The 19,687-nt window shown below is 40.4% G+C and overlaps 1 protein-coding gene across 1 annotated transcript in view; it reads right to left on the minus strand.

Annotated features, from left to right (window-relative positions):
• TAF3 (TATA-box binding protein associated factor 3) overlaps positions 1 to 19,687 on the minus strand; it is a 205,754-nt gene that overhangs the window by 41,633 nt on the left and 144,434 nt on the right. The window contains exon 3 of the mRNA XM_004712626.2: positions 10,640 to 12,468. Within this exon, the coding sequence (XP_004712683.1) occupies positions 10,640 to 12,468 (1,829 nt within the window). The remainder of the gene's footprint in view (positions 1 to 10,639; positions 12,469 to 19,687) is intronic.

The raw sequence follows: 19,687 nt of genomic DNA on the forward strand, positions 1-19,687 counted from the left end.
AGTCTTCTTAAAATCGAACAATAATTTACCTTAATACCAAGAAATGTCTGTGTTGAGCAGTATGATCTTTTAGTATCTATCTTGATGGGGTCATAGTGAGAACAGTAACTCCAAAGATCCGCCACGTCACTTAGGGGGCAGCGAGCTGACGTGAGAGGAACAGCTCAGACAGGAAGACTGGCAAAGGCTGCATACTGAGCGCAAAGAACAGCATCAATGCCACTGAACTGCACATGTAGAAACTTGAGCTGGTGTGTGGTTCTGCAGCCTACCTTCTTAAGAACAACAAATGAATTACAAACCGAAACAATTCGCTCTTTATCTGGGTCTTCAAAACTGCTGGTTTATTTGGTGTATCAGTTAAACTAGATAAGGTCAGACACTACATCTGTTTTGCTTAGTGCTATTTCCTAGTGCCTGTCATAGTCTGACATATAATAAGTGTTTTAAGATGTGTCTAAACAGTAAATATGGAGCAGCGATTTGAAATTTTTACCTTTTGTAAGATCCCACCCCACCATTTCGCTTCCTCCTTTTCCCATCAAATTCCAAGGCCCCAGGCAGATAACAATTCTTCAACTCCCTACACGTTGACACATTTCTCTGCATCTTCAGCTACAGTAGTCCATTTCCTCTAGTCCTCTAAGACCTTTCCTCCATCAATGGTCTTATTTATTTATAGTAGGGCAAACCTTTCTCTTCCATTCTTGTCTTCTAGCATCTACGTGTGCCCAAGTCTAAAGATCAAAATAACAACAAACCTTTCCTTCCGCCTCTAGTTCACAGCTTCTCACGTTTTTCATTCTTTGATTCGATTCACTTCTCATTCCTTCCTCAATCTAGTTTCTGTCCCAGGCATGCCAATAAAACTACTCTTTCCAGACACAAAATAGTTCCTAATTGCCCAGTGTGTTTTTCTCTCATGCTCCTTCCGTCTGACCTGACTTGGTTCTCTACTCTTGTCAATTCTACTGCTTTTCTTCAGCCAGCGCATCCATGACACGGTTTCAATTATATCATGTCTTCAAAATCTCGTTCTCTAGGTTAGCACAATTACCTCATATGCATGTGAAAGTGGGGGCACTGAATAAGGGAGACTAAAGAAGAATGAGGGTGTTTGAACTACGGTGCTGGTGAAGACTACTGAAAATACTATGGACTGCCTGAAGAACAAACAAAGCTGTCTGGGAAAGTACAGCCCGAATGCTCCTTTGAGGGCAAAGAGGGTGAGACTTCATCTCACATACTTTGGACGTGGTGAGGAGCAACCAGCCCCCGGAGGAGGACCTCACGCTTGGAAAAGCAGAGGAGCAGCGAAAAAGAGGAAGACCTTTGACAGGACGGGTTGACACAGTGGCTGCCACAATGGGCTCAAATGTAAGAACTGTGACGATGTGCAGGACCAGGCAGTGTTTCATTCTGCATGTGTCGGAACAGATTTGATGGCACCTAACAACAGGTTAGCACAGATAGAATGGAGACCAACATATAAAGTAGCCCGCTACTCATTTCCAACTAAAGATGCTACAAGTATTTCATCTCAACATCCTACCAACTTCTCCACAAAAACCTGCTGCTATAATAGCCTCAGGTTTGGTAGGTGGCTCCTTAACTTACTTAGTTTTTCAGGAAGTATAGTCTACTGGTTTTCAACAAAGTCAGAGAGGGAAAGAGGGTCATTTGAGTGTTGATGCAAACTCATAACAACCCTCCATAGGGTTTCCAAGGTTATAAATCTTTACAGGAGCAGACAGCCTCATCTTTTCCCCATGGAGTGGCTGGGTTTGAACCACTGCACTGCGGTTAGCAGCCCAATGCTGACTTGATAATGCCACCAGGGCTCCTAACTAAGGCTTATTTATGTATACTTGCACAGGATTAAAAAAAAAAAGAGATCCATATTAAATTTGCTAATCAATGTTGCAGTCTTTATTTTGTGAACTTACACCCCTTTCTGTGCCACCTTCGAGGTGATAAACCAATATAAACAAACCAATAGCTATGACACATCAATTTTCAGACATTACACTGTGTTAATCTTCAGTACTTTCTCTCGGGTTTCATTTCAATAATGCGGTAGCTATTGTGGTTACTGTTTTATAAACAAACTCTGTATGAAGCAATCATCTTTCTTTTCTATTTCCTTTCTCATTCCAAGGTTATCCATATAGCATAAGTGCATTGGAATGAAGTCTTTTTTGATGCAGCAAATAAAGAATTATATAAAATTCCCATATTCCATTCCCCCAAAGCTTTCTCCCTGCCACTGTGTCAATTCCAACTCATAGTGATGCTGTAGGGCAGGGCAGAACTGCCCCTGGGGGTTTCTGAAACTGTAACTGCTTACAGGAGTGGAAAGCCACAGCGCTGTCCAGCAGAACTGGTGGATTCAAACTGCTGACCTTCTGGTTAGCAGTCCAACATGTAACCCGCAATGTCGCCAAAAAGCTTTAGTTACAGAAAATAAGGTTCTTCTTTTCCTTCAACTCAAGCTACTATTATTTAAGCATTTCAGTAATGTTTTCTTAAGCTTTACTTAAAATAAAACTTGGTTTGCCTTTCCTTTAAAATAATTCTATTGTATTATTATACTTCATATTGTGTGTTTGGGAGAAAGATGGGGATTTCTACTCCCATAAACAGCTATAGTTTTGGAAACCCACAAGGGCAGTTCTACTGAGTCTGCATTGACTCGATGGCCATGAGAGGATATGTTTCATCCAATTCTGTTATAGTAGCACACAATAATTATAATTTATATTTTTTTTAAAGTCTTGATGGTACCATGGTTTTACATCAGTGGTTCTCAACCTTCTAATGCTGTGACCCTTTAATACAGTTCCTCATGTTGTGGTGACCCCCCCAACCATAAATTTATTTTCATTGCTACTGCATAATTGTAATTTTGCTACTGTTATGAATCGGGGGCCCCTGTGAAAGGGTTGTTCAATACCCAAAGGGGTCATGACCCACAGATTGAGAACTGCTGATTTACATGTCGGGTTGCTGACTGCATGGTTAGCAATTCAAATCCAGCTGCCATCCTGTGGAAGAAAGATGAGGCTGTCTGCTCCTATTAAGATTCAAAGTTTCCAAAACCTATATAAGGTTACCATGAGTCAAAATTGATTTTGTGGCAATGGGTTTGGGAGTTTTGTTTTGGATACTTGTATAGCACTTTGTGTGTCTTACATGTTATCCAATTTGATCTTCACAACTCTCTAAGGCTGGTGGGGAAAATATCTCCATGTAATGAAGGTTTGCACACAATCAAAATATAACAAATAAATAGCGTAAATTCAGGTCACCCGACACTGAATTAATTCACTGTTCTACCATACTGTTTGTTCCTTGACAACCCGCCGCATTTTGAGTCCTTTTTCTGGTAGGGTTGGAGTGCTGCACGGAGCGGTTCCCTTTCTTTGCCAATGCGTCTTGTGACGGATGGCATTCATGTTTGAGATGGCGAGGGCCAGTTGTAAAATAATTTTTCTCTACGGAAGGTTAATGGAACTCTGGTGGTGTAGGGGTTATATAGTACAGTGCTAACCAAAACATCAGCAGTTCAAAACCACCAGGAGGTCCTAGAGAGAAAGATGAGGCTTTCTACTCCCATAAAGAGTGACAGCCTTGGAAACCCACACACGGGGCAGCTCTATCCTATCCTGTAGGGTCACTAGGAGTCGAATGGACTCAGTTGCAGTACGTGATGGAAGGCTGACTCGTTTATAAGAAAACGGAGATGAACTTGCCTTTACTTCCATCACCTCAATGATCTGTGTATTGCATGGAGTCTTACATTACATGGTTGGGCAAAAGAACCAGCATGTGGCCTATTTATGACCTACTATTTTTCTTTCCAAAAAAAGCTAAACAATATGTGAAGGGTTTTAAGACGGAGATATATTTTATCAGTCAGGTTGAAAAAGGTACAAATTACATATGTATGGATTGTGATAAGAGTTGTATGAGCCCCAATAAAATGGTTTTTAAAAAATGGTATAAATGTGCCTTGCAGATAGCCAGTATTTGATATACTTGTTGAATTAATGAATGATTCAGAACCTAGTAGGTTGTATTTGTAACGAGGGTAACCACGTCATCCAATCAAAGACACTTTTGAGAATTAAAGAGGCAGCTACTAATTGTACCTGATAACAGGTATACACTAGAATTATCCCAAGCCAACTAGGGACCATGGTAACCTTTCTAAAAAAATCACTTCAAATCCTAATCTCATTCTTAAAGAAGTAAAATCAAATTTAATTTAAAGGACCAACTCTAGCAAGTGTGACAAAACCAATAAGGGTGTGAATCAAAATGAAAGACAGAAAACACTATTTCTAAATAAACATCTCTTACCTGATTAAACAACAAAAGTTCCCTTTACCAAAATGACTGCCAAAACAGTGAGACATTTCTACAATCACAAAATATACTCTCACGAGTACTTCACAGAAATCAAGAAACTAAACAACAAGGCTAACACCATTTTGCAACCGCACAAAGCCCCAATCTGGGGACAACACGAGCTTTTAAGGGTTAAAATAAAAGAGCAGCACTTTGGAGTAATGCTGAGAATTGGGGTGAGCAGAAGAGCATTTACAGTGGATTACTAAGCTTCCCAATTCACCAAAGAGGTAAAGTCCAGCAATATAAGACTTCTTTGTAGCTAACTAAAAATACATTGTCAGTGGATTTGTCCAGTTTTATGTATAAGCAATACTTCTTTCACCTGAACTAATACTAGTAGTCATATAAGCCCCTTATTGCCATGTGCTGCATTTTTTTTTTGCTAATCTTCAAGGATTTAGCTTCTTTGCCACATACCTCAGGGCACCAACTGATAAAGCTCTAACTCTCCATTTTTCCAGGACACCAGCAGTGCGGCCTTGCAAAAAATGAAAATCGCTCAGGAGATTTAAAGGGGAAATTTATTTTTAAAATCCTGACTTGAAGCAAAGAGGTGGATTTTTAAAAAGCTTATCTATAAAGAATCAGTTTAAATTTAAATTCTATCTTGGAACTCTTTCATGCATTCCAGCTTTAAAGTTTATCTTTTGACAGGGACTTTCGGCAAAGGTAATGGCCAGCTTTGTCAATATAATCTGTTCAAGGCTTTTTTTTAAATGTTAAACTATTATCATTAAAAATGTATGTGTAAAAGTAAATAAAAAAGTATGTGTATGTATATAGTATGTATTTCTGTACATGTATACACTTGCAGTGTACATGTGTGCACATGCAGATAAATACATGTGTATGTATATATGTATTTACTCATGCATATACTCACATATTACTATGTGTGTGCACAAAATCAGCAAATCCTCCAAAGTTCAGATTCCCACTTTTGTTCGTGCCCTAGAAAAAAACCCTCAAATAGTAATGAACAGTTGTATTTAATAATCTAATATATTGAATGCTGACAACTAGTAACTATTTTGTTATCTTAGCATTAAGGTCTTTCTACTCGTTCCATTTAGAAACACAGTCTAACCAAACACTGATGAACTACTGACAATGTTAACAAGGGAGTCAGAACATCTACAGTTGTGGTTAGGCGTAACAGCTGGTACTCAGCATAGACAACTGAACAGAAGACCATTTCATTAAACATCAGCTTGCTCATATTAAGGCTGGAAGATGGTCTTCAGTACACAGATGTACAAATTCAAACAAACCAAGTTTCTGATTTCCCCCTAGAGCAGAAAGTAATGAGAAATTGGAAGGGAATGTACCCAACCCATGGGGTTATTTAAGGACCCAGGAGGGTTAAGTGTTGGGCGGCCAACCACAAGGTTGGCTGTTCAAGCCTACCAGCCAATCCAAGATGGACGAGGTGGCCTGTTCCTACAAAGAGCAATTGTCTTGGCAACCCTAAATAAGGTTTCCGTAAGTTGGAAGGGACTTTTTTTGTTTGGCCTTGGGGGTGGGAAGAGTTTATGGGGTTAGTTGGTTATTGAAAACCTTTCATTTTACTAATCATGACAGCCAATAAGAAATGACTAGAAATGAGACTATACAACTTTAAACAGAAGAGAAAAAAAATAAAAACTTTTGTTAGAAGTACAAACGAGTCAGACTCATTTTCCAAAGATCTGTTACATTCAAGAAAAAAATTATTTAAGATCTCTTCTACTCAGAAGCTAGGACAAGTTATTTCATCTTTCTGTACCATAGTTTTTTAAATTGGAAGATGGGAGTAACGATGCCCATCTCTCAAAGCTGTTTGCAGGATTAAATAATCAGATCCCAGTCAGCCCTGGCACTTGTATGCACTCAATAACTAGGATCTGTGAAAATTATTTATGATCCAGGCTAATTTATTCAATTGCCAATGTTAGTTCAATGAACTCAATCAATTAGTAGGATGAAACTCGAAGGAATCCTTAATACCATTTATGGATTCTCCACTAAAAGTACCCTCATCCCCCCACCTCACAAATCAAACTCTGCTGTTGAGTAGATAGTGACCCACGGTGTTCTATGAGTCAGAATTCACTTGCTGGCAATGAGTTTGGGTTTTTTGTTACTATATTCTGTGAGAAGACAGAAAAGGTCTTTTAAGCCAAAATATTCTGAAAGAGGGTATGAAACCGCTGCTGTTTCACGCAGAGGTAAATCACACTTTATAATGCTACTGTCCCTTCTTAGTATTGGAGAGGACGAAGACGAGTAAGGGAAGGAAGCACAGGGTTAGAGAAATGGGCAAATAATGGGCAACCGGTAGAGCTGTATTCTAAATCCAGGTTGTTCTGATGACCAAATCCCTTGCACTATTCATCTGTAAGTTGTGATGTCTTTTTTTTTGGGGGGGGGGGCAGTTAAACCCCAAATATTATGTTATAATTAAATACGCGTATAACATTATACTTAATAAGAATATAAAAACAAATCCCCAAGTTTGATAGATGGCGCTTGACCGCTCTTCTTCAATTTAAGATTATGGGTAGAACCGTCCAAATCTACAAATATAAGTAACAACACGTTTTGTTATTCCTTTTCTCACAGCAAACCTGCCTCCAAAGAACATTTAAAATGCCAAGATTACATTTTAATTAAAGTAGCCCTGTGCTTAATCTAAGTCCCAAAGATCCATAGTTTGGAGGAAGTTAATTCTACAATATACACTCTGACTGTGCTGATCTCAGGAGAATGATGAGACTGTCTGCTCCCCAAAAGATTTACAGCCTGAGCACCCCGAAGCAGCAGCTCTCCTCTGTCTCACAGCTTTACTATGAGTCAGACTCAACCTGGTGGTCGTGCGATACTACCTGGCACACCCAAACCAAACGTTTAATAATAATCGCAAACCGTTTTTGACTTGTACCAATAGTGAGGTATAACACTGCTAACCCTTCTATGGCTATGTCTGTGGTCAAAGGACTCACTGCTGACATGTTTTTATTAAAAAGTTGATTTTTCCATAAAAGGGAAATAAAATATTTGCCTAAATCACCATCCTTTAGATTATTACTACTATCAGAAATACAATTTTATCTTCTTATGCTGCGTTACTAAGCCAGGTGCTTTGTGTACATTATTTCACTTAATCCATTTTTGACTTAATGTAGAAAAAGCATAAAAATTAAAACATCAATTAAGGAACCTGACAGTCTGGGCTGAAATTCTGGCTCCTGTTCAATTACTTATTAGCTGTGACCTTGGGCAAGCTTACTAATCTAAGCCTCAGTTTCTCATCTTACAGTGATAATTATAGTATCTGCCTTATATGGTGTGATGAGGAATTAAACGTGCACAAAGTGCTTATTAGCACAATAGCTACCATTCCGTAAATGTTAACTATTATTGTTCTGTTGTTTTGAACATTATCATTATCTCCATTTTACAGATGGAGTAGCTAGGCACGAAGGAAGGTAAGCGTGCCCTGAATCTTACCTTAGGTGTACTGAGTTCCAAAGCCGGAGGCTCCTTCCACCTACTATACAGATTCCCATTTAATTAATAGTATCTCTATTAGATCTTGGTACTTATAAACGTGGCTATGGCTTATAAAATGTGACTATGGCTTACACATAGATAAAATAAACATGGAAAACAAAGCCAAATCCACTGCTAACAAGTTGATTCTGACTCATAGCAAGCAATCCTATAGGGGCCAGAATTGCCTCTTTGCGTTTTTGAGGCGGTAAATATTTACAGAAACAAAAACTATCACTTTCGTCCCTTAGAACACCTGGTGGTTTCAAACTGCTGACCTGGAAGTTAGCAGCCCAATACATAACCGAGTATGCCACCAGGATGCCTTTAAATAGGAATTGTTCTTTTAAAAATGGACAAATAAAAAGCCCCCGTAGCAAAGTTCACTTGCTGTGTACCTTTCCCAGTAGTGAAGAGGGAGAAACCACCAAACTGTCCATGGACAGAGAAATGGGTAAACACACTGTGGTCTATAAACAAAAGGGACAGGACATCACGGGTTAATTTAAGATAGAGTGCAACCATCTCCGTTTACTTAAGTGCCAGATATGGTACTAAACACTTCTCATGTTATCTCATTGAATCCTCCTATAAATAAGCAATTTGCCCCGTTTCGCATAGCTAAAACAGATAGGATATGAACTCAGGTCTTATAAGATATCTGACTGCTACAAAGTCTTACCTCCTCACTTATTAGATCCGAAATCTATCAAAAACTGTTATGTGAAATCTGTGTTAGTTGGTAACTGAGCTTTTACATCAAACCAAGATAGTTTGAAAGACTTTCCTTCCCAAAGGTCAGGTAGATAGATGCCAAGGAATGGCAGGGCGTGCAGTGCCACATCAAATCACAAGGCTTTTATTCAAATGTGTAATGGTGGTTCAAAGAATTCCGTTGTCTCTCCAAAAGTTAAGATGGTGACAAAAGCAACAGGGCCCTGTTGGAGTTACTGAGAACTCAGCTGCTAAGTATATGATGGGTGAACGATTCACTGCTCTCACTATCAGGAAAGATCCCCTGACAGTAAACATTTTACAATGTGAACTATATCTGCAGGATAAGTGAGTCTGGCTCTTGCTAGTTGTTCAATGTTGATCTTGGGTAAGTCATTCTCTCAGCGCTCAGTTTCTCACCCACAAAACACCGATACCCGCAGGAGCTATGCCACTGGCCTATGAGCAGCATAATATAATATATGCGAAAAGCTTTAACATTTACCAAGTACTATATTTAAGTATACATAATGCTTTTAAAATAAAAATGACTTTTCAAAATGGAAATACAAGTGAGGTTTCATGCCTTACTAACTTGCAGTTGTCCGGCTAGGGACATCAGAAGTTCCATTTGGCTTCTTTATATGTTAGAGTAGCTAAGGGCAGTAGAAAAAGAGTGATGTTAGGCGGAAAAGCAAACAAATCTATCCTGGAGGAAGTGCTCCATGAACATGATGGGCGAGTACAGCTTACATGTTTTGGATATGTTATCAGGAGGGGCAGTCCCTGGAAAAGGACATCAGACTCAGTAGAGTGCAAGTGGAAAAGAGGAAGATCCTCAACAAGATGGACTTGCACAGTGGCTGCAAGAATGGGATCAACCAGAGGAAAGACTGTGAGGATGGTGCAGGGCCAAGCAGTGTCCCTACTGTTGTGTGAAGGGTCGTTACTGACTGAGGTACTTAACAACAACAACAACAGAGAGGGCGCAGAAAAAGAAGTAAGTTAGTTGGGAAACCATCACTATGCCAGCTAGCAAACTCATTTTCCTAGTTACGTTTGAAACTTAAGGGGTGGGGGTGGGGATGACTAGTAGGTCGATTACACTGATCTACATAGCTGCTGTAGGTTAAATATGTCACATTTTATGTGGAGAAAAAAAAAATCACTGGGTCTGATTTTGTAGCTAACCTCAACAGAGAGGATTGCTTCTAAAGGGTAGAGAAAAGGAAGAAAAGAGCTATAAGCAGGGCATCACGGTTTGGCTAGACACTTTTGAAGAAAGCAGCAGGATCTTTCCGAATCAATCCTTGGACCACCATACTCCAAAGACCTGTGGGCTGACGAGCACAGTGCCAACAGCACAGCTCACCGTCTGAGTGCAAAGGACCGAGACTGCAGTGCCTCCTAAACTGCAGGCCACACAGCGGCTTCTCTAGCTGGCTTATACAAAGGCCTGTTTTATCTATTTTGCAAAATATTTGGGCTATCTAGAATTACTTTCTGCCCACCCACCAGGCTTCTGGATCAGCCTAGATCATTGGGGCCCAAACTTATTTGGCCTACCAACCTCCTTCCAGAAAAAAGAATTACTCAGTGCCCACCTGGCAATTACAAGCTTTTGGATTGTAGCCCATAATCCAGGGAAAATGTATTGAATAAAAATGCTATCGAGCATGTTTAAGATTAAAGGGGAACTGGGCAGGGCTGTCAGAGGTTAGTACGGTGAGCAGCAAGCACTGTGGTTCCTCTTAAGGTGGGCGTTTTACCCTGTTCCAGGGTATGTGTGGTAATGGCAGGGATTTAGCTTCATTACAAGTTTGTAGGTTTGGGAATGACAATTTGCAACCTCATTACCAAGACATTTCCAGGTACACTGCAGGCACGTTACACGAAAACACTGGTACAATTGCTGGCTTTGGCTACCCGTGTTTCCAATAGAACTCTGCTCAGGCAGTGCTGGGGGTGATGAACTGCTTACTTTCTCCTGCCTCTGCCTCTCCTTGTCCTTCTCCCTCTTCTCTCTCTCCCTCTTCTCTCTCTCCCTGTCCCTCTCCTTCTTTTCCTTGTCCTTCTCCTTCTCCTTCTTCTTCTTCTTCTCCTTTTTGTCTTTTTTCCTGTCTTTCTCCTTGGGCTTCTCTTTCTCTTCAAACAGCTTTTCCGGGAGCACAGGCGACAAGGAAGGCAGCATGGAGGGGATCCTCACGGCGCCGCTGGGAGAAAATAAGGGCACCGGCAGTTCTTTCTGCGTCAACACTAAAGGCGTGGGTGGCACTTTTACTCTCTCGTCTCGACTTCGGTCCTTGGCCTTTTCTTTTTCTCGCTTCTCTCTCTCTCTCTTGCCCTTCTCTCGGTCTTTCTTCTTGTCTTTGTGCTTCTCCTTCTCCTTCCTCGCTATTCCATCTTTCAATCTGACTTTGGGATCCACATCTTCAAACTCTTTGATTTTAAATTTATAGGGATCCGAATCTTCATCTTTAAGAAATTCCTTCCACGGATACTTTGCTTCCTTGCCGATTTCCTTTTCCTTCTCTTTGTCCCTAACCTTCTCCTTCTCTTTGCTTCTTTCCTTCATCCTGTCTTTTTCCCGCTCCTTGTCTCTCTGCTTTTCTTTCTTTTTCATTTTTGTTCTCAGTTCTTTTTTCAACTTCTTCTTCACTTCTATCGAGGAAGGCAGCTTGGTTTTCTCCTCATAGACCTTGTGAAGAGGCTCGGGGGTAGGAGGAGAAATGGAAGGAGACGAGAAATAGGGATAGTTGGGAGGCACACTCGGAGGTGTCCCCAGCTTTGCTTTACGGACGACCTCGTCAATTGAGGCATCCATTGTCCATGAGTTATCAGAACTTGACGTGCCGCCTGAAAGGGGCAGAGGAGTGGATCCTGACTTCGTGAAGTTGTTTGAGGAAGTGGAAGCTTTGGGAGTAGTACACTCTGAGCCTGAAATTCTCTTAGGGCTGGTGAAAATGTCTCCTTCGGATTCCGACCCAGAAGAAAATTCAAAAGGATCTGGCTCTCGTTCGGCACAAGCTCGTGCAATCACAGCGTCGATTGAGTCATCGATTGTTTTATCTGCTACAACAGCCTTTTTCAGCTGATTGTCACTGTTCAGTTTCCCAGCATCAGGGGGGGTGTGAGTTTGTTTCACCGGGATAGTGTCTTTATTAATTTTTTCACTGATTGTAGCTGAAGGAGTCCTATTTGGTGTGTCAGGCCTGACAGGTGCTTGGGAAACAAGAGTCATAGCCTTAGGACTTTTGGGGCTTTTAGGGCTCTTAGAACGTCCAGGTGATTTCTTTTCTTTGGATGTAGTTTTAGGTGACCGAATAGGACTTCCAACCATGGCTGGTGACGGAGTAGCTTTAGGTGATTTGGTCTTCTGTCCTGGAGAACTAGTTTTAGTCTTTGTTTTCGGTGTGAATGGCTTGGATTCTAATGGTTTTGCCGTTGGCAACTGTGATTTTGAAACTGGAGCTAACATTGGGGGCTCTGGGGATGGGGGTGCTAGGTCTGTATTGTCCTGTACATGGACCGGAGAAAGCATTGGTGGAATCTTTTGTGTATTTATTGAGCTGAGTGGTTCTCGAGCTTCCAGTAATACTACATCCAGGGCGTCCCCTTTAGTGCTTAAGAGTCGTGGTCGCTTCGTGGCAGGCATCTCCTCAGCTTCAGGACTCTCCAGTGGTCTTTTACCCAGGAAGTTCTCATCATTAATAATTTCCTCCTCCTCCATTTCATCATCTTCTTCCAAGGGAACTTGCATGGCTTCGGCTGACGTGCCCCCATCAGTGGGCACCTGTTCCTCTTCTTCCTCTGTAATTGGAAGAAAAATGAAGTGTTATTAAAACAGAACAGAACCTAACAAATAAAGCAATGTTTCAAACAGGATTCCTAACAATGGAAAAAATTACTGAAAGGGTTCAAAGCATAAAGCAGGGCAATTTTCAGAGTCTTCCACAATTGCATGCCATCCACTCTTTATGAGTGGAAACCACATCCGACTAGGGAGGCAGGGCTTGGCACTGCATCAGACCTGATCGAAAAACATTCATAAGGGTCATCAGACGGACCTGGAACTATTCATAGGCTATTTTTTTCTTTCTTTTTTTTCCTTCTCATGTCTATCTCTATAAGCTAGGCAGGATAAACAATCCCGAGGAGAAAATAACGGGACCAATGGCTGCAGGGGACAGGGGAGAGGAGGAGGTGGAGGAAAGAGAGGGCGTACCCAACAAACCCAGGGACAAGGGAACAACAAACCAATGGCGAGGAGGGCATAGAATGCCTGGTGGGGTTCAATCAAGTGCAATGTAGCTGAGAGGAAGTACAGAGCGCCGAATGAAGGTCAAACATGATAGTGGGACAGGAGGAAAGTACAAGGAAACAGAGGAAAGAACTAGGAGGCAACAGACATGTATAGAGGTATAAACATAGGCATGTACATATGTAAATATATAATGACAGGGATATAGGTCTATATACATATATTTGTAGGTTAAGTATTTAGGTAGCAGACAGACATTAGGCCTCTACTCAAGTCCTCCTTCAATGCAAGAACACTTGCATTCTGTGATGCTCACCTTCCCGACACGATGGCTGAAGACAAAATGGGTGCATAAGTTAATGTGGTGAAGAAAGCTGATGGTGCCCATCTATTACAAGATAGCATCTAGGGTCTTAAAGGCTTGAAGTTAAACAAGCAGCCATCTACCCAGGAAGCAACAAAGCCCACATGGAAGAAGCACACCAGACTGTGTGATCACAAGGTGTCGATGGGATCAGGTATCAGGCATCAGAAGACCCAAAACAAACAACCATTTCGATGTGAACAAGGGGGTGGGGGGTGGGGATGGGAGTGGAGATCCAAAGCCCAACTGTAGACAATAGGACATCCCTTCACAGAAGGGTCACAAGGAAGGGACGAGTCAGCCAGGGTGCAGCATAGCACTGATAAAACACACAACATAACCGTAGTTCTTTAATGCTTCCTCCCCGCACTACCATGACCCCAGTTCTATCTTACAAATCTGGCTAGACCAGAGCATGTACACTGGTACAGATAAGAGCTCTCGACACCCAGAATCCAGGACAGACAATCCGTTCAGGACCAATAATGGCAGCAGTGATACCATGAGGGTAGGGTGAAGGTGGGGACGAAGGGAGAGAAAGAGGGAAGTAAACACAATGATCGATGCACAACCTACACCCCCGCCCCGCCCCCCCCACCTTCCAGAGGGTTGAACAACAGAAACATGGGTGAAGGGAGACAGCAGATGGTATAAAATATGAAAATAAAAATAATGTATAAATTATCAAGGGCTCACGAGGGTGGGAGGATGGGAGAGGGAGGGGGAAAAAAGAGGAGCTGATACCAAGTGCTCAAGTAGAAAGAAAATGCTTTTGAAATGATGATGGCAATATATGTATAAGTATATTTGATATAATTGATGTATGGATTGTTAGAAAAGCTGTAAGAGCCCCCAACAAAATGATTTATTAAAATAAAATAAGAAAAAATCAATAAGGATGCCAAACTTTGGAGGCAAATTGAAGAAAGAGAGAGAGAGAGAGAGAGAGAGAGAGGAAATCAGTGACGGCAGCTGCACAAACGATTGTTCTCTTCTCAGAGGTCTGGTTGACCGTCAGAACCCGGCGTTTGCTAAGGATTTCTAGTTGATCTTCTGTTGCTTTCTTGATGGGCTCGTTCCCTAACCCGAGGAAATACTTTCTCTACTCTCCCTCACACCCCAACCCATACATATACATACACACGCCTAAAACTCCAGAGATGCGTTACTGTAAGACTATGTCCTCAAAAAAAATTATACGAAGACACATATTTTTAGTGTACTTACAACAAACTTTAATTCTTGGCCATTTCATTTATTCACACACACACACACACACACACACCATTTAAGAGTGGACTGTGGTGACAGCTACACAACTAAATGAATCTACATTAAAACACTAAAAAAAAGTTAATTCTTGGAGTTTGGAAAATGTACATCTCCAGACACAATTCATGTACTAAATATGTTTTCTATTTTGCTTGTCTGATGTCAGCCACTGTGAGAGGCACGATCGTTCAATTGAACACACACTGGTTTCAGCATTAGAAAAATGGTGCTTTCCTTAGAGGCTCTGGTCAATCTCTTAAGCTCTTTGAGACTTTCCTGGCCTTTTAAAAGGGACTAATGCTACGTGTGCTGCCTGCATGACTGTGTTGTAAAACCAGATGACTTAATTCTACACATATTAACTAAGCATATAGCATGTATAATGTACAATGAGAGGCTGAAAGAGCTACTACTGGGATAAATCAGAAATCAATCAAGACCTTAAACAGCATACCGTGTAATAGGGGAAATAAGATCTACATAGAAAGTGACTAGTGTCTTAAGACAGATAGCAGCTCAAAGGGGAAGCAGATAACTGTCACCATCAAGGATTTGGGGTGGGGAGAGGTATAATAAACAATCCTTAATGAGTAAAAGTAATTCTATTACAAACAACAACAAATGTTGAACATTTGCTCTGTGTAAGACTATGTACAGTACACTTGCAATTTAAAAAAGGATCTGGGGAAGACTTCGCTGACTAGGTGACGTTGGATGACTGGGTATGGTGAAGCACAGGATGACCGATGACAAGGAGATGGCCGCGGACCCTAATGAGGGTCAAGAGTATGGTGCAAGATGAGCAGTCATAGAAGGAAAATTGAACAGACTTGCATCTGGGTCCCACAAGCTTTCAACTCTAGGAAAGAGAACATGATCTTTAATCTACTAGCTATTTGGGTATAGTGTGGCATTTCAAACAAGAGAGAAAAGTGACCATAGTATGTGTTAAGAAAATTATTCTGGAAAGAACATATATGATGGAGAAGCAATACTTAAAGCAATAGAAGAAACAAATTAAAAGGTTACTGAAATGATGTAGGTTTGAGGCCACAGGGTCTTAGCTAAAATAATGGTAATAAATAAGAAGCAATAAATGTAAACAATACACTAAAAATACAATGGGTAACAACCCCACTGCTATCAAGTCAACTGTAACTCATAGTGACCCTAAAACCGCTCATTATGGTTTCTGAGACTGACATCTCTCTCCCGAGGATTGGGCGGTGGATTTTAACTACCATCCCAGTTTAACTCACAGAGCCCTACCAAGGCTCCTTATAGAATGGGTTAAACCTAATAAGCAATTGAATTCTTAAAGAGGAGAGGAAGAACTCAAATACAATTTCAGGGTTTGGGGTTCTGGTGAATGATAACTGCAGTTAAAAGAAGCAGAAAATTTAAATATAGAATAGATAAGATCATCAGCTCAATTACTAGACAAAAAGTTTGACGATTATTTCGTTGGCGATATCTAGCAGTCTGCTAAAACATAAAGACAAGTCAGGCTACGACAGCAATCTTTGTTAGGATAATAGAGATTATAATAATAGACATTAGGAAGGGGAGAAGAAGGGGTGATCATAGACAGCTATTTTGAGGCAATAGGAAGAAGAGGAGCTAAAGAAATACATGTAGGACCAGGAGACATAAAAAATATCCAGGGAGCAAGAATTTTAAAGAAGACTGGTGAACAAAGTCAAATGCTTAAAAGGTTTAAGGAAAATGAAGGCTAAGGACAGAAATCCCATAGGAAAGAACTGAGGAGCAAACATACAAGAAATGAAGGAGATAATGGATGTAAAAGCACTTTGAAAGATATAAAAAATACAATTGGAGGCATAATCATTGTTACTGTTACCTAGATACCTCTATTACCATCACCCATCAAGTTATACTAGTCAGACACATGAAACTCATCTTTCCTCATATCCAAGTGTGAACATATACTTTTCACTATGTCCTTTAATATATAGTTCCCATTGTACTGTCAGTTCAAATCCTTAGCACCTCTTCTCTGTACCACTGTAACTAGTCTCTCTCCAGTTGCACGTTTTTTCCCAAACCATCTTTCATATTGCCTGAGTGATTCTCAACCTTCCTAATGCTGTGGCCCTTTAATACAGTTCCTCATGTTGTGTTGACCCTCCTCCCCCAACCATAAAATTATTTTTGTTGCTACTTCATAACTGTCATTTTGCTAACGTTATGAACCGGGTGACCCCTGTGAAAGGGCCCTTCTATCCTCAAAAGGGGTCTCGTCCCACAGGTTGAGAACCGCTGCCTTACAGTGATCTTCTGAAAATGCAAATGTGAGCTGTGGTTCATTGGTCCCTATAAGAGCAGTTTGAAAAGGGAATTCCTGGGAGCCAGAGGAGTGAAGTGCAACCTTTCTGAGGTTACTGGAGGATACTGACTGGGCTCCCTATCCTCTGTTAAATGGAAGTGAGCCATAAATGTATCTGTTTTACATGCTAAGTGTCTACAAAAGCTTTTGTTGTGAGGGCAAAACATGTTTGGAAATCACTATTCTAAAATTCAATTTCCCCAACATGACCTATAAGGTGGTCTATCATCCAGTTCAGTAATTAACCTCGCCTTTCACAGTATGCCCTTTAGGGCTCTACCTATTCCAGCCATGCTAATTTATTAGTTCCTCAAGTATACAGCACTGTGCCATACTTCCTTAGCCTGGAATGTCTTTGATCTCCTGACCCTTTGGTGGCTATCTCTTCTAAGACTCTAATCCAATGTGACCTCGTTGGTGACACTTTTCCTTAGCAGTTAGAAATGACCACTCCCTCCTTCTCTGTGCTCTACTGCATCCTGCTTCTACATGTGTCACAGTAGCATTTCATTGAACTTATTTGCTTATATTACTGCCTTCTGATTAGAAGTTCTTAGAGGGGAGGAACCCAATTTTACTGATCCTTGTATTCTGAAGGTTAAGCACAGGGCCTGGTTAATAGTAAATAATTAATAGCTATACTAGATTTATCATAATAAGAAATACTGCTTTTCAAAATATACCCCAAGCAACTTTGGTCAATTAAGTAAAGAGATCTGATAAGCAGTCCCTATTTTCCCTCTCTGAAATTAAGTCGAATCCTTAAAAGACAGAATAGTCCAAAGTGATTATCTAGGACCAGAGGTCTGCAAAATACAACTTAAGGCCCAAATTTGGCTTATGGTTGTTTTTGTACGGGGTCCTTGAGCTAAGAATAGTTTTTACATTATTAAATGGTGGTGTGTATGTGTGTGTTTGGGGACGGGGGGGGGTGGGGGTGGGGTTCCAAAGAAGAATATTTTATAGCATGTGAAAATTAAATGGCGTTTCCATTTCTGTACATATCAATAAATAAAGTTTTATTGGAACACAGCCATACCAACTCATGTACATAATGTCTGTGGCTACTTTCTGGTGGTGTAGTGGATTATATGTAGGGTGAATCCCACAAGGTCAGCAGTTCAAACGCGCCAACTGCTTTCAGGGAGAAAAGTGAGAGCTCTCTGCTCTCATAACGATTCACACTCTTGGGACGCCCAAAGGGCAGTCAGACTCTTCTCTAGAGGGTCCCTAAGAATCAGATTGACTTGATAACAGGGGGTTTGGTTATGGCTACCTCCACACTACACATCAGAGTTGAGCAACTGCAACAACAAAGGCTTCTAGAATATGTACTATCTGGCTTTCAAAAGTTCTAACTCTAGAGATTCATCTGGTTCTAAATTCGTTTTGAGAGTGCATGATATATGGTGCATAGCAGCAGGCCTTAGGTGGTATACTGGGAGAGGTGAGGGAGATGCTCTAAGGGCTAGTCGTCTTTAGAAAGCTGGACTGGAGAAGCTTGGCAGGACCACTAGTAAGCTAACTTTGGGTCCACTGAAGGTAAAGTCAGTTTAATAGCTACAACTACTTCAAAACCTGGGTTTTCTATATCCATGTTCGGGTTAGTCTTATTTTACTAGGGTGCAATTCTTTCAGATGTGAACTGACAAGATAACTACCAGCCAGGCATTTGAAGGGTTAGGAAAAAAATGTAATACTTTAAAAAATACTCTGGTTCATTTTTATATGGGGACTCAAGTAACTCGCAACAGTAAATAAAGGCACTGATGGTTGTTTAAGTGAAAAAGGCAATCCACACAGAGACTGATTCAAAGTAGGATGAATACAAGCCAGGTTCGTTTTTATTTTTATCACCTTTATTTCTTATTTTCAGTCCCTGGTGTCAACTTATATTCATTTGGAGGTTTTATTTAGTTTAAAGGAATATTGATGAATTAAAACAACTCTTATAGATTTGATTTTCAGAACACTTAAAAAATGTTTTAGAGAAGAAACAGGTTTCTTATGTTTATTACTTTAACTTATAATTACTTTTTCATTTTTAAAGATTGTATAAACTTATTTAATTAAAATGTAAAAACAATAAATTCTGCTTAGCAAAAGCCTTAAACTTTTAGTAAGAACAAAAAAGTATAAAAATATCTGAAATAATTTAAAAATTAGTATATGCTATATACCAGAGGATATAAATAGTGTATATGTAAGTTATAAAGCACAATAATAAATAAATCCCTATGAAACTACCACCAAGAAAGGGCCAATGTTATATGAAAAACAGTATGAAGATTTTTATTTCTAGATAACTAAAAAACTTATTCTCTAAATAGCAATAGGAATATGTGTATATATGAGGGGTGCCCTCAAAAATGGGAATTTTTCCCTAAAGCTAAAGCTATTTATTTATTTTTTTGGAAAACAACCTTATCACCTTCAAAGTACTCTCCATTACACTGACTACATTTGTCAAATCTGTGATTCCATTTTTTGAAACATTTTTCAAACTCATTGGTTTGAATGGCTGACCGCACCATCAAACTGACACCGCTTTTACGCAGTCAAATCACCGTCCTTTCATGTCCCTCTTCATTCGTGGGAACAAAAGGAAGTCTCACGGAGCAAGGTCAGGTGAGTAAGGTATGGGTCAAGAGAGGCATGCTGCTGTTGCCCAGAACTGCTGAATTGGGATGGCTGCGTGAGCAGGTGCATCATAGTGGTGTCAAAAACAGTCGTGTCCTGCAGTCTACCACAAATCAGGCCCTTTTGTCACACAGTTAACCATCTT

This window comes from Echinops telfairi, unplaced genomic scaffold, assembly GCF_000313985.2.
Source record: "Echinops telfairi isolate 266 unplaced genomic scaffold, ASM31398v2 ScPeMD7_7473;HRSCAF=8511, whole genome shotgun sequence".
Taxonomy (NCBI): Eukaryota; Metazoa; Chordata; class Mammalia; order Afrosoricida; family Tenrecidae; genus Echinops; species Echinops telfairi.